General features: G+C 40.6%; 1 protein-coding gene across 1 annotated transcript in view; it reads right to left on the bottom strand.

The window, feature by feature from the left end:
• Positions 1 to 24,879, bottom strand: part of LOC109913006 — a 194,196-nt gene that overhangs the window by 118,793 nt on the left and 50,524 nt on the right. Inside the window, exons 39-57 of the mRNA XM_048609619.1 lie at positions 22,652 to 22,769; positions 21,932 to 22,110; positions 20,259 to 20,405; positions 19,726 to 19,853; positions 19,482 to 19,615; positions 18,322 to 18,416; positions 17,394 to 17,553; positions 15,913 to 15,932; positions 15,620 to 15,641; positions 15,502 to 15,529; positions 14,024 to 14,105; positions 13,644 to 13,811; positions 10,665 to 10,876; positions 10,201 to 10,295; positions 9,603 to 9,721; positions 8,630 to 8,788; positions 5,709 to 5,911; positions 4,738 to 4,823; positions 1,071 to 1,198 (exon numbers count right to left, since the gene is read on the bottom strand). Of these exons, the coding sequence (XP_048465576.1) occupies positions 1,071 to 1,198; positions 4,738 to 4,823; positions 5,709 to 5,911; positions 8,630 to 8,788; positions 9,603 to 9,721; positions 10,201 to 10,295; positions 10,665 to 10,876; positions 13,644 to 13,811; positions 14,024 to 14,105; positions 15,502 to 15,529; positions 15,620 to 15,641; positions 15,913 to 15,932; positions 17,394 to 17,553; positions 18,322 to 18,416; positions 19,482 to 19,615; positions 19,726 to 19,853; positions 20,259 to 20,405; positions 21,932 to 22,110; positions 22,652 to 22,769 (2,283 nt within the window). The remainder of the gene's footprint in view (positions 1 to 1,070; positions 1,199 to 4,737; positions 4,824 to 5,708; positions 5,912 to 8,629; positions 8,789 to 9,602; positions 9,722 to 10,200; positions 10,296 to 10,664; positions 10,877 to 13,643; positions 13,812 to 14,023; positions 14,106 to 15,501; positions 15,530 to 15,619; positions 15,642 to 15,912; positions 15,933 to 17,393; positions 17,554 to 18,321; positions 18,417 to 19,481; positions 19,616 to 19,725; positions 19,854 to 20,258; positions 20,406 to 21,931; positions 22,111 to 22,651; positions 22,770 to 24,879) is intronic.

Genomic DNA, 24,879 nt, shown 5'->3' with positions numbered 1-24,879 from the left:
ATTAAGAAGCTGGAACAAAAACAGAAGTTGCTGGAAAAGCTCAGCAGGTCTGGCAGCATCTGTGAAGAAAAAAATCAGAGTTAATGCTTCGGATCAGGTGACCCTTCCTCAGAACTGCGTTAACGTTTCGGGTCTGGTACCAGACCCGAAATGTTAACTCTGATTTTTTTCTTCACAGATGCTGCCAGACCTGCTGAGCTTTTCCAGCAACTTCTGTTTTTGCTCCTGATTTACAGCATCCGCAGTTCTTTCGGTTTTTAGATTAAGAAACTGGCCTGCTGCTAGAGGAAGCTGCAACCTGTAACAGCTGTAGGGACAGTCTTGGCACCATTGAAGTATGTTGGGAGTCAGCAGATCACAGGTGGGGGGTGGGGTGGGGTGGGGTGGGGTGGAGGGGAGGGAGGTCATGGGGAGGGAAAGGCAGCTTGCTTAAAGATTAACTTTGGAGGGCAGGGTGGAAAGCACTCCTGCTCTTTTACACCCACAGCCAATTGCCAAAACCTGTTGGATTTGGCAAATCTCACCTTCAGGGCACTGATGGGTTGGTGCGGTGGCTCAGTGGCTCAGTGGTTAGCACTGCTGCCTCACAGCACCAGGGACCCGGGTTCGATTACCCCGTCAGGTGACTGTCTGTGTGGAGTTTGCACTTTCTCCCCCTGTCTGCGTGGGTTTCCTCCGGGCGCTCCGGTTTCATCCCACAGATATTAGGTGAATTGGCCATGGGAAATTGTTCAGGGATGTGCTGGCTAGGTGGGTTAGCCACGGGAAATGCAGGATAACAGGGATGGGGTGGGTCTGGGTGGGATGCTCTTCTGAGCGTTGGTGTGAACTCAATGGTCCAGATGGCCTGCTTCCACACTGTAGGGATTCTATGACACTTCCGAAATCTTCATTTTGCATATTATAATTAAAGACTGCTTGGTTTACTTGATCAACCTTCAAAGTGGCATGGTTGAACTGAAAGTAGACACTTTCACAATGGGTTGGTATCAGCTTTCAGATATTTACCAAGTGAAACCACAGCCCCAACTTCTGCCCTTTGTCCTTAAAGTTATCATTATTGATTTTACCTCCGCTGTACGGTTTGAAGGAACAAGTGATAACACATCAGACAGAGTTAGAAACTCTGAGAAATTTCCAAACTGGCTGTTCAGGTAAAGGCTGAAACTGTTGTTTTCATAACAGCGGAGAGGGATTTCTAGGAAAAGAAGAACAAAGGCAAAAAACTTTGGTTATTTTCTAAACAGGTACTCGTATGAAAATGTCATCCCATGACTAGAAATTTGTCATTGAATTTAGCTGGGAAACAATGTTAGTTCCAAATATTTCTGCTGTATACTGGGTTCCAGAAATGCGAGGATTACCACGGTGGTCTGCTTGAGGCAGCTATTGGCTGGAGATAAATGTACGACCCAAGAGTCCTTCTTTGAAGCATCACACATTTCTAGCCCACAATGGGGTCGCCGATTGGCTGTGCCCCTCAATGTGAGCTCCACCTGGATTCAAACCTAAAGATACGTGAAGGGACATCAGTTATATTTAAAAGCAGCCCTCTTACAAAGTGGTACAAGATGGGCAGTTTAGCTTGGATTTTACAGATAGGCAAAAGATACCACTGACGATCCCTCTAGCCTCAGAGTCTCTACTCAACTTTCTGTCCTTTTTGTTATGGTGCTAGCTCATTTTAACTCTTGAAGTACAGGTGCCTACCATTTCAATATAAAATTGGGATTTTCCACTGGCCATGCCTACCCGGGTGTCAGAAAACGATTACTCAGATTCATAGAGAAATACGGCATGGAAACTGACCCTTTAGTCCAATTTGTCCATGCCTATCCTAAACTCATCTCAGTCCATTTGCCAGCATTTGGTCCATATCCCTCTAAACCCTTCCTATTCATGCACCCACCCAGATGTCTTTTAAATGCTGTAATTGTACCAACCTCCACCACTTTCTCCGGCAGTCCATTCCATACATGCATCACCTCTGTGTGAAAATGTTATAACTCAGGTCCTTTTTAAACCTTTCCCTTCTCTTGTTAAACCTATGTCCCCTAGTTTTGGACTCCCCAACCCTAGGAAAAAGACCTCAGCTATTCACCCTTTCCATGCCTTTCATGATTTTGTAAACCTCTATAAGGTCACCCCTCAGCCTTCAATGCTCCAGGGAACATAGCCCCAGTCTATTCAGCCTCTCCCTATAGCTCAAACCCTCCAATCCTGGCAACATCCTTGTAAATCTTTTGTGAACCCTTAAAGCAGTTTAATTTTGGCATATTCCTACTAATTTAAGTTATGGATTATTAAAAAAAAATGTCTATGTATTACAATATACCAAGCATTGTTTTAAGCTGCATTGCTACACCTTCCTTTCCACAGTACTAACCATTACAATTGTTATTGTGAACAGATAGTTATAAGATGAATATCCTCTCGTCCACTGGGAGTGTTTCACAGAGCAATTGTTTGCAAGCACAAGTGATTTAATATTGCTCTTACAAACAGAGAAATCAGCATTTTATTGCTTCTAGCATTTCTCATGCCAAAATGGGGTTTTTCTTGCAGGAGATTGCATGCTTTGAAACAACAACAGTGAAAATTCGTAACGTCTTAAATATCTTTCAAATGTGAATCATCAGAGCGAGAAGTTTAAATTTGGGAGCTCAATTCCTACTGTCCACTCTCAGAAAAGGGTCTCGGTGACCTGGGTGTCACTGTACAGAGGCCACTGAAAGCAAGTGTGCAGATACAGCAGGCAGTGAAGAAAGCAAATGGTAAGTTGGCCTTCACAGTGAGAGGATTCAAGAACAGGGACATCTTGCTGTAGTTATACAGAGGCTTTGTGAGACTGCACCTGGAGTATTCTATGCAGTTCTGGTCTCCTTATCCAAGGAAGGATGTTCTGGATATTCGTGCCTCAAACCCTCATAGTGCCTCTTATTTAACTTCAAGATCCTTCAGTCAACTACTTCACTCTGTACCTTGATGAGGATTTCTATCATATTATGGTCGCTCCTTCCCAAGGTTCTCCACACAACGAGGTTGATAATTAAGCAATGCCCAAGTCCCATGAGGGGATAAAAAGTAAATCCTCTCTCAGTACACAGAAGCCAGCCTGTTCTCTTATTGGTTCCTCAATGTATTGGTTTAAAACACCATCAGGACCACATTCCAGGAAATCCTCCACATTATCATTGCTAGTTTGGTTTGACCACTCTACACAAAAGTCGTACCCTTATTGCACGAGATAGTGGGAACTGCCAATGCTGGAGAATCTGAGATAACAAGGTGTAGAGCTGGATGAACACAGCATGCCAAGCAGCATCAGAGGAGCAGGAAAACTGACGTTTTGGGTCAGGACCCTTCTTCTGAAGAAGGGTCTAGACCCGAAACGTCAGCTTTCCTGCTCCTCTGATGCTGCTTGGCCTGCTGTGTTCATGCAGCTCTACACCTTGTTATCTCCGCTTTTGGAACACAGTTCCTTTGTCAGGGGCAGTGAGACAGCAGAGCACACAGATCCAGAGTTTATAGACAGAGAGATCAAGAGCAGAGAGATCAAAAGATTATACAACTGGTGTGAGTGGAGTGTCAGATGATAAGTCTCTGCAGGTGACGGAAACTGTCAACAGCTGAATAACAAGCGAAGACATGACCTATAATCCGATTAAAAGAGGCAGAGAGATAATTACAAAAAATTAAAAATAAGGTGGTGTTGGAGACACTAAATGACTGGAATAACATGCCGAATTCAAAACAGTACAAACTAATTAAGGTAGAGAGATCATAACAATTTATCAAGATGATGCTGTCCAAACAGGACAGGAAGAAAGATTTTACAAATACAGAACAGTGTGGTGAGGTCATCTGTGGTGGGACATGAACCCAAGATCACGGTCGAGGTCGTCTTCATGGGTGCAGAATGTGGCTATCAGTCTCTGCTCGGTGATTCTGCATTGTTGTATATCCCAAAGTCTGCCTTGGAAGACATTTACCCAAAGATCGGAGGCTGAATGCCCTTGACCACTGAAGTGTTCCCCCATTCTTCTGTATCTTTAAAATCTTTCTTACTGTCCTGTTTTGACAGCATCAACTTGATAAATTTGTTATGATCTCTTTACATTAATTAGTTTGTACAGTTTTGAATTACTTATTACTTTGGTTAGATTCTCAGATGCGACTCTAATACCTATCATGCTATTCCAGTCATTTAGTCTGTCTCCAGCACCACCTTATTTTTAATTTTTTGTAATTATCTCTCTGCCTTACTTAATTGGATTACAGGACACCCCTTCGCTGATTATTCAGCTGTTGACACTTTACTCACCGTCTAACACTCTCGGTTACCTGCAGAGACTTATCATCTGACATTCCACTCACACTAATTGTATGATCTTTTGATCTCTCTGCCTATAAACTCTGGGTCTGTGTGCTCAGCTCTCTCACTGCACCTGACGAAGGAGCTGTGTTCCAAAAGCTTGTGTGATTTTAAATAAACCTGGTGGACTATAACCTGGTGTTGTGTGACTTCTGACCTTGTCCACCCCAGTCCAACAGAAGCACCTCCACATCATTACATTTCCACACATGTCTGGGAGCCAACAACATGATCAGTGAAAGACTAGGAAATTGAAAGTATTTTAACACACAGTGTAACAGGCCAACTAAGGCTTAGTTTATCAGGCTCCTTTGAACAAAAACAATCACTTTTATCAATGTAGTCCAACTTAATTTAGTTACCTTTAGTATAAGCCAGTATATTTCGAAATATAGTTTCTTGCACACTCGCAGTCAGCTGCTGTTTGATTGAGCTCAGTGTTGAGACACTACCAGGATAAAAACAAATCAATCGGATACACTGATGACAGTAATTGTAAAAACAAATTAATATGAAATTCTAGATTTCATAAATGTGTGGTCCTTTTTTTTGCCATTATTTGCAATGGAAGCATACATTGGAAATTTGTACATGGCAATCATTGGGTTTGGAAAAAACTGTTTCATCCATTAATTTTAAAAGATGGAAAATCCAGGAGATCCAAATGCCCTAAATGCTAGCACTCAAGGATCCACCAGAAATTTGTAAAATCTATCCTTCTGATACCATGAACTAGTTTTTATGTTTTAACAGAATAACTGTAAAAACATAATGTCAGCATACTACAGAGGTCACTACTCGGTTTCTGTGAGAGAAGAGAACATATTGTGATCGCTTTGTGTTCGCAACTTTATGTCACGGGGAGGCGATGGCCTAGCAGTATTATTGCTGGACTGTTAATCCAGAGACCCAGATAATGTTCCGGGGACCTGGGTTCAAATCCTGCCACGGTAGGTGGTGGAATTTGAATTCAATAAATACCTGGAATTAAAGAGTCTGATGAATTGATTGTTGGGGGAAAAACCCCTCTGGCCTACATGTGACTCCAGACCCAAAGCAATGTGGTTCACTCTGAACTGCCCTCTGGGTAATTAGGGATGGGAAATAAATGCTGGCCGAGCCAGTGGTTCCTTTATCTGATACATGAAGAAATTTAAAAAACTACTTCAGTTAGGCAGTCTGTGACAAAGAGTAAGATGACAAATAGCAGGCCCAGACCCAAGCCCTTTCAAAGTTCAGTTTCAAATGATTCATCATTGTGATCAAAGTTAGCAATACCAAGCAAAACAGTTTCCCAATTTCCCAATGGAAATGAAACAAAAAATGTACTCACATGATCTGCGATCCATTGCAGCTCTCCGTAGCAAATACTAAAGGCACTATGTTTGCTGTGAGTCCGGGGAGGAGTACCTGTAACCTCATGCCAAACCAGATCTGGATCTCACCGCTGCTAGCATTTGAAAGAATTGGCTGTGCCCGATCCAGAACTCCTCGCAGTAAAGCCAATCGGACACTGGGCGTGAAAACCACGTTGTTCTGAAATAATTGGTAGTAGATGGAGGGAAAAACAACATTAATGCAAAAATAGGTACAAACCCATAAATCAACACTGCAAACTGCTTTAAATGTCAGGGATATTTTAGAATCATAGAATCCCTACAGTGTGGAAGCAGGCCATTCAGTCCATCAACTCCACACTGACCCTCCAGAGAGCATCCCACTAGACCTACCGCCCGACCCCACATTTCCCATGGCTAATCCACCTTGCCTGCACAACCCTGGACACTATGGGCAACTTAGCATGGCCAATCCACCCTAACCTGCACATCTTTGGAGTGTGGAAGGAAACTGGAGCAAACCCATGCAGACACGGGGAGAATGTGCAAACTCACAGGGAGAGAAGGTCACCCAACAGTGGAATCAAACTCAAATCCCTGGTGCTGTGAGGCAGCAGTACTGACCACTGAGCCACTTATCACTGTTTTTTTTAAAGAGGCCAGATAGCTTAGCCCTGTATCTTCTGGTGTTTGGAAGAGTCGGGGTTTTAGTTGGCACAGTGTTAGGTAGTCCAATTTATGGAAACTTCATCTAGCAGAGGATGAAATATGTAGGGCATTGTGAATTTACTAAGCAAGCCTAACATTCATAATTTTACTAAAAGAACAATAAATTTGTACTGCAATCAACTCTGCTGATGCAATACAATACAACTCTTGTACAACTGAATGTAACTAGGGATTAGAGATAGTAGAAACTGCTGATGCTGGAGTCTGAGATAACCAGGTGTAGAGCTGGATGAACACAGCAGGCCAGGCAGCATCAGAGGAGCAGGAAAGCTGACGTTTCGGGTCTGGGCCCTTCTTCAGAAAGGGATTATCTGATGTTATTAGGTTCATGGCAATTACATTGGAAACTATATAGTTCATCTGCAAAGTAAGAACTGAAAGTGCCAGGAATACTCAGAAGGGCTAATAGTATCTGTGGCAAGAGAAGCAGAATAAACATTTCAAATCGTGTATGGTCTCTTCAGGAATGGATGATCAATATCGTCCTCCTCCTCTGGTCCTTAACATTACAGGTGTTAGTTTTTAAGCAATTAGATTCACTTCTTGTGATATCCAGTAAAGGCAGAAGGCACTGTATACTGCAATGGCCATGGACAATCATTCCAGCAGTAGTACAGAAGACTTCTGCTTTAGACTAGCTATCTCTCTAGCCAAGCTATACCAATACAGCTGCAACACTGATATCTATCCAGGATTGTGGAAATTGCCATGTTTGCAAAAGCAGGACAAATCTAATAATCTAATTACCACCTCATCAGTCTACACTCCATTTTCAGAATAGTAATGGAAGGATTGTTGACAAGCGCTATCAAACATGTTATAAACCAAGTGTGGGGGTGGCAAAGTGGCTTAGTGATTAGTACTGCTGCCTCGCAGCGTCAGGAATCTGAGTTCGATTCCCCCCTTCAGTGACTGTGAGAAGTTTGCACATTCTCCCCGCGTCTGCGTGGGTTTCCTCCGGGTGCTCTGGTTTCCTCCCACAGTCCAAAGATGTGCAGGTTCGGTGGATTGGCCATGCTAAATTGCCCAGAGCGTCCAGGGATTTGCAGGCTAGGTGGGTTAGCCGCAGGGTTATAGGGTAGGGGCATGGGTCTGCGTGGGATGCTCTTTGGAGGGTCAGTGTGGACTCAATGGACCGAATGGCCTGCTCCCATACTGTAGAGATTCTACATTTAGGTGAGGAGGAGTGAATCTGCTCTCCTCTTTTCAACATCTCACCTGTTTGGTCGCAACAAAGATTTATGTTCATTTAAGTATGAGGCTACGCTGTTCTGCAACTAAAATCAGTTTCTATTGTATCAATAAGGAACCAATTATAAGATTTGTTTGAGTGAAAGAAGGAACAACTATATCACCTGCTGGCTCTGAGAAAGAAATAAAAATGAAGTGACGTCAGCAGGTACAAAGTTCAAACGGAGTAGTGTCTCGTTTTTACTCTCAGATTTCCAGCACCTGCGGTATTTTAGTTTAAATCGATCTGGGGAAAGCTGCTGAGTGGGGCTGTTTGAAACAGATTTATGCCAGGTGACAGGAATCTCACATGGCAGGAGTGCTGGGTGGAGCCTCATGTTACCTCCTTTAGGGGGAGGCCTGCCCATCAGGCACTTAGTAGGGCATCAGTAGGCCTTCCTGGAGACCTAGGACCCCAAGATGGCTCCTGAGCTGCCAGTCAATTAAAACCCATCACCTGTTTTGCAGTGAGGAGGCAGCTTGCCAGCATTACGCCAACCAGAGGCTCAGGACTGGCAAGTAACTCCAGGCCTACAGATGGCGATGGCGTGGTACGGGGTCATGAGAGAGGAGGAAGAGGGAAAGGTGATGGTTTGCAATGGGGTCTCTCTCTTTCCCGATGCTGGTCCCTCAGTCAAGCACTGAGTACCTTTAAACAAGGAATTCCTCTGATGAGATCTGGATTTAGTTTTTGGAGCTCCCTGCTCATTGAATATAAATAGTGGCAGACTGAAGCCTCAAATGACCAATGATAGCTTTCTAAAGGGTCACAGTGAGAAGGTCATTCACGAATCTTTGCATCCTGGACTTAATCAGGGCGGAAGTGGGAAATGATGGTGGGATCTCCATCGCATACTGTCCTGCCAAATGAGATTTTCTCCAGTCTCTAACTCAACCCATGGGGAAGACATGGAATTCCATTCATAATGTTTTAACATCACTTGTAACAGATTCCTACCTGATTGGCAGCAGTTCTGAACTTTTCAATAAACTCTGTAACAGTGGCGCTGGTGATACTGTTGAAAAGCCTCTCCACGTCCTCAACGTTGGTCAATGTTCTGTTCTTTGCAGCAAATTCTCCAAGTTGGGAAGGTGTCAGTAAGTCTGCTGCATCAAGCTGTAAAGAGAGAAAATCCTGAAGACTAATCCTCTCATGGAGATGATCAGAATCTTGCAGACTAACAAACGACCAACTTTCAAAAAGACACACACAAAATTTGTTTGGTCTGTATTTTTTCTGTTAACTTAGAATCATTGAGCTTCTAATTGGAGGGGCAGAAATTCATCTGAAACCAACAGAATCATTGGAAAGTGGAAATCGTACAAAGTAGGTTGCCAATTCATTGTCACCCACTTTGCACTATTTTTCAGGATAAATTGCTAGCACAGAAGAACGAACTGAGATTTTGGATTTAAATAATGCATTGTACTCACGCGCCAATTTGCTTTCCATTTATTCTCTATTGTCTATAAAGAGCTGCAATTGAATTTAGCCAAACAGTTATTATATGCTACCTCATGGCTTGGGAAAGGAGAACATTTTCATAAATGAAACAATACTGACATGAGTGAAACCTATGTACAGACAGCCATTCAGATCTTTGTTGAGAGAGTGAAACACAATTGCATTGTTCGATAGCATCCGGAAAATGGAAATTTTATTTTTTCAAGTGGTTAAAACTTCATAACTGGGGGCGAAATTAGATCATTTGATCGTATTATTTCAAGGTACAGGGATTAATAGTTTAACTTCAATCACACCTAAATTGAAACTTATTAAAATGATGGCCACATTAAATACCATGAAATCTGGTTTTAAACTGCAGTTATTTAAATATTCAGATTAAAGATTCTCATTAGTGCAACAAACTCTGACAGCAAAATGTTAATATTCGGGATCCTAAAAGAGAAAGGTTCGTTCTGTCACTCACTGCATTGAAGTCTGGATTCAGCCTGGTTAAATCATCTATCTGAACAAGTTGACCGAATCTGCCCCAGTTCTTCAGAAGCCAATCTCTGGACCCATTGGTGTTTGCGATACAAGCAGCACCTGAAATTAAAGGGTAAAGAAAGTTAACTGTTTGCACAAAATATTTTCCTGTGTCATACTTATAACAGAATCACCCATGTTTCTGTCTGTGGAATAATTTAAAATAATCTTCTGTTAAGGGTTATCTTTGAAGAAGAATCTTGAACACTGCTCCAGGTCCATCAACTAACCTGACTTCCTTTAATTGAACTGTTCTTTTGGTGAAAAAAGTAAGGAAAGTATTCTCACATATTCGCTCCAATGAATGTCTAAGAAAAATGTTAGGACCAATATTTCACACTTAGTTTAACACTTAATGCACGCAGACTTTGAAATGTATTAAAAAGACATGTAAGAAGGCAATGACTATTTAACAAATTAAGTTTTCATTATCTTTGGTCCAAATTAGATGGCTTTAAATTTTCTACATAGTTGTGTGCACTTATTTCACAGCGTGTGAATGTATCTTTCTCACTGATTCATTGGCCTTTCCAACTTACCTGTGCTGTTCAGGTAACCAAAGATCCACACTCTTAACACGGTAGTTCTTGTTTCTTGTGGCATCTCACTGAAACCATTATTCAGTCCTTTTATGCTAAATGGACAAACATTGGTAGCATTATTAATCAGACGTCAAATCAATGGTAATATTTTCTATTGACATGACAGAAAACAAGTTTGGAAACCTTCAATAAAGATGGTCAATAATCAGGCTTTGTGCTTGTTGTTTCAAGTATCTCTCCCACATTGAATAACTGCTCAGAGATAAGTCGCAAAATCTGAATGAAGTTCATTTGTAGCTGAATTGAGTTTTAATCTTGAAATTCCCAAGCCGCTGTAAGGCACTTATTACTAAATGTCACCACTGACTATTAACAGCTTGTTTTAGTTGTTTTAGTAGGGGCTATTGTTACAATTACATACAAGGTAAATAATGATTGTAAATGGAGAAGAACACACTCACACAGCTTGGTAACCATCACAGGTTATGTTCCTCATCAGAAGGCGGTAGAGAACTGACTGAGAAATGCCAGCAATGAAAGGCCTGAATCTCTCCTGGAACCATTTCCTCAGGAAATCTGGGTCGGTTAAATTTTCATTGGTCTTTACAATCTCCCACAGAGCATTCGTGAACGTGATCTTTGTCATCAAAGGAATCGATGATGTGTTCAGGGTCTAAAACAAATCATGATGCATGTTGAAATTCATAGAGGGAAGAGATTATTTTGTGATACATCAAATCAGAGGGAACGTGGAAAATTAGATTATTGCTAACCCAAAATATCTTACAGCAGGATTATACAAGTTCAGGGAACATAATATACCTTCACCCCTGATCTTTGTCTAAACAATTGATGGACTGTACAATTGTGAAAGATTTGTTTTGGCAGAATGGCAACAATATAGAATTTTAGCATTCCATGACGGTGCTAAAACAATTTAATTTTTGATTAACATTTTGCATATCTCTTTAACAGTCAGCCAGAGAAGAAACCAAAAGGTTCAGACTTTTGAATGAATCTCTTTAATGTTAACGTTAATGTCTCTCAGCACCTTCTCGCTGTAACACCACATTCTACACTCTACTCTGTTATTCTGACGTACCTGTATATTACAATCTGCCTGTAAAGCATGTAAGACAACACTTTTTTTACTGTACCTCGCTATATGTGACAGTAATAAATCAAATCGAATCAAAATCAAATCAGGTGGATCGGTTATTTTACATTCCTCCCGATTTTACTCTAATATGAAATCAATGGGAAATAAAACTGGGCAAGGATAAGCCACACGGCCAGTCTGATCAGGGCAGGCAGGTCATGTTAAAATTATGTTATTTGAGGAAGTCACAAGTCCGAAACCTCAATATCATTGCAGTTCATACTTTAACTTGAACCGCAAAGACGACACCTAGTCTTACTCCAGCCCAGATCTGGCCGCTGTCATCCATCCCAGCATGCTCTGCTGCTGGCTACCTGGAGGAGCCACAAGGCCTGGGTAAACATGTGGAAGTGTGTGGAGGAAGACTAGGGAATGGAGTCAAAAGTCTCAGCAAACACCCGGAGGGGGAACCGGGGCAGTGCAGCCCAAGTCGCTGTGAGGTTTCACAGCCAGCAGCAGTGAAAGTGAGGCATAGGAAGGAACCAGTGGATGCCAGGCTGATTGAATCGTTGTTGGTTTTCAGTCACAGCATCTTTACTTCACAAACTTATACTTCTGCATTCTTTAATTCAGCAAATAGGCAACGTATGGATAATTAAACAAAGTTATATCTACTTATAATAAAAGCCTAAAATATACATAAGCTTGAAATATCTGTTACTTTATCCCCTATTTTGTTTGGATTTTATATCGCTCAAGTTAAGTTGAATAAGGTAGCAGCTCATGGAAAAGCTTCAAATGGCTCAGTGGTTAGCACTGCTACCTCACAGCCCCAGGGACCCGGGTTCGATTCCAGCCTCAGGCGACTGTCTGTGCGGAGTTTGCCTGTTGTCCCTTTGTCTGCCTGGGCTTCCTCCCACAGTCCACTGATGTGCAGGTTAGGTGGATTGGCCATGCTAAATGTGGGATCATAGGGAAAGGGTGGGGAGGTAAGTCTGGGTGAGTTCCTCATCTGAGTATCGGTGCAGAACCAATGGCCTCTTTCTGCATGGTAGGGATTCTATGAAAGATAAAATCTGATTCCAGAGCCAACATTGCTGACAAAGATTTCTACTGAAAGACTATGACATGATTGCGAAGCTCAACATCAGCAAACATTTACTACATTTTTTAATTTCTTCAAAAGCAAATTAATTCTTTTACAAAGAATACATGGCATTTTATTAGGAAGCCCTTTTGAAGGCTGAAGGCTTTCAGCGTAGGATAGGGTCAAGATAAAAGAATGGAAGTTCAGCAAATGCTACTTGAATGATAAGGCAAGGTTCACAATGGATAGAAGGCATGTCTTCCTGACTTTGATTTCCCCAGGATTGCCTTGGAATCTCCAGGAGTTCAAGCTGAATCTCCAGGACAATGTAGTAAGCGAAATCAGGAGAAACATTGTAGAGACATTATAAAGGGGTGATCACAGAAGCTCCAAGGCACTGCTAATCAATCCATCAGAAGCTAAACATCCTGAGCAAATGTAGCACAAATGGAAGCCCCAGGACGGTCTCAGGGTGCTAGTAGACAAACAGCAATTAAAATCAATTTAATACTCTATTCATCTGATGATTCATATATAGAGTGTCTGGGGGGTGGATTTTCTGGGCATGAAGTGGTAAATCCATGAGCTGCTACCTTATTCAATTTAACTTGAGCGATATAAAATCCAAACAAAATAGGGGATAAAGTAACAGATATTTCAAGCTTATGTATATTTTAGGCTTTTATTATAAGTAGATATAACTTTGTTTAAATTATCCATACGTTAATCTGCTATCCATCTTTTTATGCTACTTAGCTCTGCAAGGTTTCACAGAAACCACACCTTAACAAGGAATGCAATTGCATTAATATACGAGACAGAAATCCATCTCAAAATGAATAGCTCCATCTCTGACATTCAACACGATCCAAAATGCTCAAAATCATGATTGACATCTCAGTGTTGTAAAATCTGACACAGAATCTAGATATAAGTAATCTACTGTATCTGAAAGGAGATTCTTATGCTTTTAAGATGACTTAGGCCAAGTTGAAGGAATGCTATTACAGTTTTGTGCCGATATATTGGGTCTTTCTCCACAGCATTGGAGGCCCTGAACATGTACGGAGAAGGTAAAATCAGCAGATTAGTGTATCCAATTTTGCTTATCTTTAGGTATCACAATTAAATCAGAAATATTCTATAAAGAAGCTTTCACAGTAATGTGTAAAAAAAATCACTGACCCTGCATATACATAATAGTTTGAATAATTCTGCTTCTCTACAAATTATTTCCACTTAATAATGAATTACCTTGCTACTGAACTTGTCCAGTGCATCATTCAGTGTGGTTCTGTCAAGCTTCTGAAGGAAGACAGTCAATGCCACTTCATCTGACCTCTTCAGAGGCTTCAGGTCAATCAAACACCCAAATACATCCGTCAAGGTATCACTGCTTAAACCTGAAAGCAGTAGATCAGTCTGCAAAATAATCCATTTAGAAAAAAAGACGTACGTCAGATGAAGGTATTCAAGTACAATGTGTGAAATATTAACAAGTGAGGAATAAGCCACTGTGAATCACATCATTCTGTAGGACAGGCAAGTGTTTTTATAATAGTAATTAAAATTCAGCCTTAGGTTACAGCAGCTTTACAAAACTTTTGCTTTATTTGAGTGGAAATGCAGCTTACCCGAGCACAGGCATAGACTTTAATGTTGAAATTGCAGAGTTGGGTCTTGTTAACTTCGATCAGGAAATTATTCAAAGCAGAACTGCAGGGAGAAAAAAAAAACCCTTTTCTTAGGTAAGGAAACTTACTGAGGAACAAATAGCAGAAGAAGTTGCTATTAGTGTCACTGGGGAGGTGATGGTGTGGTAGAATTATCACTAGCCAAAGACCTAGGGAATGTTCTTGGGACCTGGGTCCAAAACCTGCTACAGCAGATGTTAAAACCTGAATTCAATTATAAAAAACAGGAATTAAGAATCTAATGATGACCATGAATCCATTGTCAGTTGTTGGGGGAAAACACATCTGGTTCACTAATGCCCTTTCAGGAAGGAAGCTGCCATCCTTACCTGGTCTGGTCTACAGGTGACTCCAGATCCACAGCAATGTGATTGATGCTTAAATGCCCTCTAGGCAACTAGGGATGGGCAATACTGGCCTGGCAGTGATGCCCTCATCCCATGAATGAATTTTTAAAAAGTGAAGTTACACACTGGCAAATTTATTAAGAACATAGGAGCAAGCTGTTCAGTCCCCTGATTCCAGATTATGACTGATCATCTAGCTGTTTTTAAAATTTGTTTCTGGAATATGGGCATAGCTAGCTGGGCCAGAATTTATTGCCTGTGCCTAATTGTGCAGAGGGCAGTTATGAGTCAACCACATTGTTGCGGGTCTGGAGTCACATGTAGGCCAGACCAGGTAAGGACAGCAGACTTCCGTCCCTGAAGGACATTAGTGAATCTGATTGTTGTTTTAAAATAAAACAATCAACAGGAGTTACAGGGTCACCATTAGGTTAACTTTTTGGTTCCAGATTTCTATTCAATTCACTTTTCCCAATCTGCCATGGTGGGATTTGAACTCATGTGCCCAGAACTTTGGCCTGGGTTCCAGATCACTAGTCCAGTGACATCACCATACGGCATCCAACTGCTATTTTCATGTACTGTCACCACATCACTTGGTGTGACTAGCATCTAGAAATCTGTCAATCCCTATCTTCAACATATGAAATGACTACGTTTTCACAGCTATTTAGGATACAGGATTCTAACGATTCAGTATCGTCTGACTGAAGAAATTCCTCCTCATCACAAGCTTGCGGATGTCATCATTCTGAGACATTGATTCTAGACCTCTCAGTCAGAGAAAGAAACATCTTTTGTGCACCTAACGTGTCTAGACCTTTAAAAATTCTAAGTTTCAAGAGATTATCTCTCATTCCTCTGAACTTTGGACAGAACAGCCTATGTGTTACAATAGCATCTTCCCAGAACTCACCTAGTGAACATCCCTTGCACTGCCTCTATGGAAGGTACACCTTTCCTTAGATAAAAAGGGCCAAACTGTATATAATACCTCGAGTCTCATCAAGATTCCAACAGATTGAAGCAAGACATCCTTACTCCTATAATAAAATCTTCTTACATTCTTACCTGTTCACACCTGTACACAGCGTTGTTTCTGTTTCAGAAAAAAACAAAAATGTATTTAGAAATTGCTTCACTAAAATTATCTGATAAAATCAGGAAAAAATGTAGACAAAATACTCACCATTAACTGTAGTATTACCAGGCTAAGGAAGAGAAAGCACAATAATATGTTTACAACTGGAATATCTTAAGTTGATGGGATAAATACAACTTGAAAAACCATGCATTTCTATAAAAATTATTTTATATTTGCAAAAATATGAAACAATTACAAAATCACAAAAATTTAAATCAATAACTGTACATTGATAAAATGGAGACTGAATCCAAAATAGAGGCTTTAAGATTGATAAGGTTAGAAATCGGATTGAAAATTGATCCCATTTTAAGTGCAAAGTGTTTAGTTAGCCTTACCCTATCATCAGGCCGGGGTTCTGAAATAAAACAATGACTTTTGTTAGAAGATACTTCTGATAATGCATCAGTATTAGAAACAATGATTTTACTAAATTAAATGATATTCTGATTTCGGAAGAAATAGGAAACATTTAGAGAACATTACAACCCCTTGGTAGTGAAGCTCATCTATTTCCATAATAGAATGTGTCCATACTTTATGACAGATTAACATTGTACTTTAGAATAGAAGGGCTATTGTTCAAGGAGATTTGAAATAAAAACCGAATATGCTGGAGAAACTCAGCAGATCTGGCAGCTTGTGCAGAGAGAGAAACAAATTGGATGTTTTGAGTCAGCTATGACTTTTCTTTGTAACAGGAGTCACTGGCCTCAAGATGTTTATCTCTATTTCTCTCTCCACACATGCTACCAGAATTTCTCCAGCACTTTCCACTTTCATGTCACTATACTGTGACATTCATAATCCCATACATTACAATTGATGTGTGTAATTATTGGTATAAAATAACATAAAAATCACCAGGTTACACATGTGCAAATGGACTCTGAATGACATCCAGCTCCACCTTAGCACTGTCACTCTCAGCTCATTTACTGTTACTAAATTTTCAGGCCTTTTTTTTGACATCCATTTGACATCCAGTACCTGGTGAGCAGGATCTTCCTCCAATTCAATTATAGAAAGACCAAATCCATTGGCTTTGATCCATGCTATAGATTCTCCCATTACTGACTTCACCCCATCTCCCTAGCAACTGTCTGGGAATAATCCTGGCCATTTGCAAATTTGGTTTCAAAAGTGAGTTTCCAACCACATATCCACACCTTCAACCTTTGTACTATCACCTGGTTCTGTCTTGTCTCAGTTCATTTGTTCATAAAATACTCACACACACCTTTGTTAACACTGATCTTGGCTACTTGAATGCACTCCTAATTAGTCTTCCACATTCTACTCTTTGTAAATTTGAGACTATTCAAATATCTACAGGCCATTTCCAAATTTGTGACAAATTCCATTCATCCCATGCATGCTCCCTATACTGGTGGCCTATCAACAATGCTGTGATTCTAAATCTCTCATTCTTGTTTTCAAATACGTCCACATTTTTACAATATTAACTTCTGAGATATCTGCATCATTTAAATTCTGTTCTCTTGAGCAGCCAGAATTTATTGGTCTGCTGTTGCCACCAGCTTCCTGGGTCCTAAGCTCTGAAATTTTCTCCTTCAACCTCTCCACTTGTCTGTCCTCCTTCAAGGATATTTTATATCCAAAGTCTACGACCCAGTTTCTGGCTATCTGCTCTCATACCACCTCATGTAGCTCAGTCTAAATTTGCTTTATAAACCATCTGTGTAGCAACTTGTGATGTTTCATCATGTAAAAGGTACTATATTAAAGTTATTGCTGTAGAAAATATGTTGAAAGTGCCTGGAGGCTTTTAAATACATGGCAAATAATAGGCAAGTACCTGATGAATTGTCAGGAATTCCTCCAGTCAATCCCAGTCTCCTCACTTCAGACTCAGTGTGTGAGGCCACCCAGATGACCACTACAGTTTCATTCACTCCACGCTGAAGATCTTGGAGGTTAATACCAAGCAGGTTAATCAGATCCTGGGAAGTCAGTTTCTGAAGGATAAAGAAATTAATTAATGAACACAACATTTTAAGGTTCATGCCTCATCACCAATTTACCTCGCAATGTGAAATTAAGTTGGAGCATGGTTCTAGCTCTGTCAAATTTCAACTAGCTATCATGTTGTAATATTTTCAATTCCTTCCAGAGATTCGCGCATTATTGAGAAGAAGGTACCTATTGCACTTTTTAAGTTTGTTTGAATTATATATTCACAGTCTGTGCTCTGATGTTTACTGGTCCCCATTTCGAATTCAGGAGTGTATAACACATATTACAGAGTTGCATATATTCACAGTATAAGTCCCGTTCTACTATCATCCAGATAACGCATCTCTTGCATATGGTTTCTCAATCTTTCAACAGGAAGACTAAAGATTGCATTGTTTTGTTCTGTGTCAGCAGTTCAGCCAGGAATCCAAATACTTCGCCCTTGTCTTCACAGCTTGCAATATTCATTCAATCAGATGCTTCTTGCCCTCTGCATTTTATTGCTTTAAGGTTCTCTCACTTAGAATTCTAAAGAATACAACATTGACTGCAAGTTAACTACCCTTTTCATTGATTATATTTTCTATTATATAACAGCAAAGACAATTAGTTTCTTTTAACTTCTGTTACTGATGGTCAATTTTACAATGGCATATCATCAATTAGCTGTGATGCTTCAGAGATCCAGTGCGTGAGCTGAGAATAAAATCTGAGACAAAGAAACTATAACTACTGTCTTCCAAACATACTCATAATTAGACTGTACTCACCTTAACTTCACCAGGATTCAAGCCCTTGAAGGTTTCAAAGTCCATGTTGATCCTGTTGTTAGCAAGAGACTTTAGATCATCAGCTGGAGCACCAGCTGTGGGGAAAAAAAACACCGTATCTTAGCTGTAGCCTTCCTTACAGCCAGAAATACACACTCTGGGTGAAGCTTGGAAGGTCAGGTGACAAATGGGCATTCATGGCAGAGGGAAACAGATGGCCCTGAAAAAGCAATTGCACAGTCTTGGACAGTTTCTATGGATACTGTAGTGACTGTAACAAGGTCAGCCAAGTGGACCTCATAGAATATAAGTCGCCTGATTGGGGCTGTTAATCTGGTCCAATCAGGGAGCCCTGGCTGACAGATATAAACAGAAGTGTCAGGGGTTCTGTTCGCTCGAAGAGCTGGCTCTGAGGGAGCTGGATCAGTGTCAAGTACTGTGCATGTGTAAATAAAGGGTGAGCTGGTGACGGGATACTGGCCTTCATGGAGTTATTTCAGACAATGCGTCATTTAACATACTTGAAAAAACTTTAAATGGAAAAGCATTTGCCGCCCATCCCAATTTAGAAGAATTGCTGGCACGGACCAAGATTTCAGCCCATCACTCCACCATCAGGCCTAATGACCCTAAACTTACTTACATGAATGCATCAATTGATGCGTGAATGCACCTAACATCCCCTTTGAAATGGCAGCAAGATGCTCAGACTTTTTGTTAACTTGGGGTTGGAACAATGTCTTCCTCAGAATTATCCACTGGTGGACTAAAAACCTTCAAATGCAGCTCTATCACTGGCAAATGCTTCTGTTTTTGTTCGCATTTCAATAGCATTCATCATTCTGTCATATAAATGAGTTACAGCTAACTGGTTATTTCTACTAATTTGACTGAGTTGTAATATCATTGGACCAGTAATTGATTAAACAAGATGAAAACGCCATCAAAAATATTGCACAAGGAGTGAAGGGAGATACTCTCAGATGTATAAACTGCAGTAATGTTTCCGCACACAGTTGATGGTCTGGAAGCTTTGTCAATCTGAGCTTCTGAATTTCAGTAAGTATTGTTGGTCCAGTGAGTTAGTGTTAACTCCAGACTGGAAAGGTTGAAACTCCACCTCAGTGGTTGTGGGATTCCTTCAGAGTCCTTTTACTCACCAATATAGGCCTTTATCAGCTGGAAGTAGGGGATTGGGTCACTTTGCTGAGACCTCAATTCCGAGAATGCCCGTTGATAAAACAAATCTTTCTTTAACTGCGTGCACGCAGTAAGATCCAAAGCTCCTGCATCCCTGTGGGAGAAAGGTTATGATGTTAATTTTGCATTGAGTTACTTGACACTGTTGAACACAATCACATTTCACTCATCAGGAAACTAGCAATGAAACGATACAAAACTCACGTCAAGTTTGAAATTGTCAACAGCTGCATTTTGTCCAAAGTACATAAGCTGGGTCCACCAATAGCTTTCAAAGAAACTGTATTTAGAACACCATCTAACTGGAGGTATCTTGTGACAATGGATTTGACCTGTTGAACGAGATGTCAAAGAGATACCCTGTCAGAAAGTAGGACCTAAAAATTTAAGGTGCTTCTTTTTGGGATGCTCACTTATCTCAAATTTAAAAGTATATAAGATACAAATAAAACTCCTGTTGTTATACAACATTATTTAGAAAACATCCATCAATAAGGCTTTTTTAATTTGGACCATATTTCAACTGCACCGTTCACAGGAAATAAACACCACAAACAAATATTGGAGAGGCTTTAAACATCTTTTTAGTTAAAACTGACACAATACGAACTTTGCTTTAAGAAAGTTGGTGGTCTTAACCATTGGTAAGTGTACATTCCAGTTATCTTTCCTCATCCAGTTATCCTTTCTCTGCAGATAACAATAACTTAACAGGAATATTCTCCTGGTTTCAGTACCGTTATGTTGTCCAGCTGTTGCTTCATTAATGCAGAAAGTGTCTCAACTCGAGTGATATTCCAGCTGCTGACTTCTGTCACATTAAACACAGTTGATATGTTCCCCAAAAGTTGAATCTGGTTTTCACGTAGTCCACTGGGATAAATCTGTTTCAGGGAATCGGAAATAATCAAATGTGGTCAGTTTTTAAAGTAGTGATTTCCTGTATTCAAATTCAGATTGCGTTTTAGATACGGAATATTTAGCAATTAATTAATTTCTAGTTATACATGTACAGTATCGCAAATCTGGATATTCAAAACTGCCAAGTCCAAGACCTGGACATTCCTTCAAGCTGCTTTGTGTGTCTTTTAATTCTTATTAACTGACTAAAATAACTTAATGGCTTGTAAGGCAATGTGCTGCCTGGTTATTGGCTTTGAACACCCATCTTCTCCTGTGCTCTCAGTTGCCCAAGAGACCGTTATCCTGGTCTGAATTGCCTGACCTGAACCTACCCAGACTGGAAACCAACAAGATCAAAACTATCACAATGATTAGGTTCCAAAGTTGGGGGTTTTGAGACTCTGCACCTGCATGTGTCGAATTTAGATCATACTATTGTCAGTATTTTAACAGTAAGTTTGTAAAGGAATCTTGGTCGTGTGTTTCATTATTCTTTTTTCCTGTTCGGGCTTCACTGCAGAGAATAGAGCACACAATCAAATCTGATCATACAATGCAGCATTGAGGGGGCTCTATACTGTAACAGTTGGCAATTTTGGGATGACAATGTGGTGATTGTAACAAGGTCAGTCATCTGGACCTTATGGAATATAAGTTCCATGACTGGAATTATTAATCTGGTCCATTCAGGGCTCCCTGGTTGATATAAAAGGGTGAATGTCAGGGATATTGAGCCCTGAATGCCTGATTCAATGAGAGGCAGGGCTTTTCTGAAAGGCTCTGCATTGTAAACAAAGGGTGATTGATGATGGGATGCTGGCCTCTGAAGAGTTATTTCAGAAAGGTCAAAGGGGGACATCTTCTGACCTCTCAAGTGGATGTGAAAGTTCTATCGACAGCAAGGTGGTGCCACGTATCTCAGAGATTCTGAGAATTTCTTTTACTCAGAGTCTTTGGAACTGTCTACCTCAGAAGACTGTGGAAGCTCAGTCTTTGAGTGTGTTTGAGGTAGAGATTGATAGTGAGATTGATTGATTGATAGTTGAGTAAAGGGGATGGGGTAGGTAAAAGGCATTGAAGTCTTCGATCAACCATGATCATACTGAATGGTAGGACAGGCTCAACAGGCTGAATGGCCTACTCCCATTCCTATGTTCATTCCTATGTTCTCCCCTTTTCTCCTTCTTAGCATATCATTATGCACAGTTCTTCCCCTTTGGGGAACACTCCTGCCTTGGGTAAAATGTATTGTTGGGGACTTGAACCCAGAGGTTCTGGCCCCGAAGGATGCACACTACACTGTGCCATAGAGCCTCCACTTTCTCTAAATATCACTAAAATAAATTAGGCAGCAAAATAAATTTGTGCAAAGTGACTGTCATGTTTAACCACATAATTAACTCACTGTAATACAAGCTGTTCCACACTGTGGACATTTCTAAGGTAGTGAAGAGCTTGATTTTAAGGCAAAGGTTCTTCCTCCTCATTTTACTTCATGGTCACATACCTTCAATAGTCTCTTTTTCAGAACTTCCAGCTGAGTAGGATTAAAGGCAAGAGCTCCCAGTTGGAGCACATTGTCTTTCAGCACACGGTCACCCAAACAGAGGTCTAACTGGGACGGGCCATAGATTGCAGGGGTCAGGTCATTAATGTCTTCTGCTGCGATTAAGCCCTCGGTGCAGTCTGGAAATACAAACCTCTATTAGATAGAACTTTGCAGTTTGTTGGTAATTTAGCTCTCAAAATACAAGCGGTCATTTTAACACTGTAATTCCTGGACTACAGAAGGGCTGAGGAAAGATGGCATCTACAGCATTACTGGCCTGCAGTTGACAAAGAACATTAAAGTATCTCTTGTTAATATGTACAGTGGAAATAACGACTTTGCCACCGGGAAAGAGATCATTTAACACACAGTTCCACGAACGTACTCTTTAAGCATGTAGCATTTAGAGCACACAAATTGCTTTTGCACCTTAATAAGTTCTTCTCAATGGGTTTGCCTCTGTGTAAACTCCGAAGTTATATTCCGATCTAAAACTTCAATGCTATTATATTCCGTTGAACTCAGCATATTGAACAATCAGACGGATTGTAAAGTCGTTTGAAAACCTCCCTTTCCATTTAATGAACTGAAGCTGTATCACCCTTTTAAAGACCAGACCTGCCCTCTTATTGATGAGTTGCAGATACATTTTATTTAATACTTATTCCAACGACATACTTGCTGTATTGTTTGATCTTCGCAGATTGAGCTGATTTATAAAGACCAGGATGTCATAAGGAGGTCTCGAACGTTTCGCTTTCTTTATAAATCTTGGAAGAGCTTCAAGAAGGACAACCTGCATTGGACAAAATGGATGCTGAGGAGTTTCAACAAAAATAATTCCTGATCTGTCAATGTGTGTATTTAAAGAGAACATTCTTCAGATACAGACGTTTAAACACATGTACCAACAGGTTCACAAACAGCTTCTTCCCTGTTGTTATTAGACTGCAGAATGGACCTCTCTAATTTCAAATCTAATATTGATTGTGCTTTTGTGCACCTCCTGTGCAGCTGTAACCTTGTATTCCTTGCTGTATCTAAACACCCTGTATGTCTTTGTAGCTTATAATCTGCCTGTACTGCATGCAAAACAAAATCTTTTACTGTACTTAGGTACATATAACAGCCATAAATCAAATCAAATCAGATATATAATAACCTGTCAGAGCAGGTCAGAGTTACATCAAATGAATGGTGGCTGCACAAACCCTATTCTCTACATCACAAATTAAAACTAAGCTTTCAACAGCTAAGCATGTTGCAAAAATAACATCTCCAGAGGTAAAAGCAGCTCCAGATTTCTGAATAATCTTCTCCAGATTTCAATGGCAGCTACAACCCATAAATATTCATTTTGAATGAGCGATAAACCTAATTAAAATAACCACAAAGTCATGGAATTTTACAGCATAGAAAGAGGCCCTTCAGCCCGTCATGTATGTGACAGTTGTCAACACGTATCTACTCTAGTCCTGTTTTCAAGCACCTGACCCGTATTCCTGCATACTATGGTGTTTGAACTGTTTATCTAAATACTTGTTCAATGTTGTGATGACTCCCTTCTCTACCACCCTTTCAGACAGTGAGTTCCAGATACCCACCACCATCTGGGATTAAAAGAAAAATTCCTTTAATCTCCTCTGAATTTTCTATACCTTTCCTCAAATCTATGCCCCCTGGTTATTGACTGCTCTATTAATGGGAAATGTTTCTTCCTATCTCGTCTATTTAAGGCCCTCATAATTTTGTATACCTCAATCAGGTCTTTCCTCAGCCTTCTCTGTGCCAAGGAAAACAAACCCCAGCCTATCTAGTCTGTCTTCATACCTGAATCACTCTACCATAGGCAACATCCTGATGAATCTCTTCTGCATCCTTTTTGGAGCAATCACAACTTACCTGTAGTGTAGCGACCAGAAGTGCACACAGTACCCCAGCTTTGGTCTAATTAACATCTTAAACAGCTCCATCTTAATGTTCCCTCTCTTGCATTCAATGCCTTGGCTGATAAAGGCAAGTGTTCCACCTGCTTTCTTAACCACCTTATCCATCTATCCTGCTGCCTTCAAGAATCTAAGGACATGCACAACAAGGTTCCTCTGATCTCCTGTACTTTGGAGGGTCCTATCATTTAACAGCTACTCCCTCAGCTTGTTCGTCCTCCCAAAATACATCACCTCGTACTTTTCAGGATTAAATTCCACTTACAAATGTTCAGCCCATCTGTATTGTACTGTAGTCTAAGGCTTTCCTCCTTATTCTGTCCCATGCCACCAATTCCCATGTCATCTGTGAACTCACAATCTCCTACGTTCATGTCGAGGTCAACAATGCACCGTGCAAACGGCAAAGGACCCATCACCAAACCCTATGGCATGCTACAACATATATTGTTTCCAGTCATAAAAACAATCTTCAACCATTTGCCTCTGCTTTCTGCCACTTGGCTACTTTTGGATTCAATCTGCCAAATTGCCCTAATCCCATGGGCTCTTACCTTTTTGAATCACTGTCCCATGCGACAAGAACCTTGTCAAAAGCCTTACTGAAATCCATGGAGAGTATCTGAATCACACTCCCCTCATCTACACATCTAGGGGAGGCAAGAACCTTGTGGTACCATCAGTAGACTATGAATCCCAAGACTCAGGTAATGTTCTGGGGATCTGGGTTTGAATCCTGCCATGGCACATGGTTGAATTTGAATTCCAAAGACGTCTAATAATGATCATGAAACCATTGTCAATATCAGAAAAAAAATGACCTTGTTCACTATTGTCCTTCAGAGAAGTAAACTGCCACCCTTACCTGGTCTGGATGACATGTGACTCCAGACCCACAGCAATGTGGTTGATTTTCAATCGCCCTTGGGCCATTAGGGATGGGCAATGAATGCTGGCCCA

The sequence above is a fragment of the Rhincodon typus genome, chromosome 21, assembly GCF_021869965.1.
Source record: "Rhincodon typus isolate 14 chromosome 21, sRhiTyp1.1, whole genome shotgun sequence".
Lineage (NCBI taxonomy): Eukaryota > Metazoa > Chordata > Chondrichthyes > Orectolobiformes > Rhincodontidae > Rhincodon > Rhincodon typus.
Note: the sequence above shows the minus strand (reverse complement) of the source record. Positions and strands in the feature narration are given on the sequence as shown.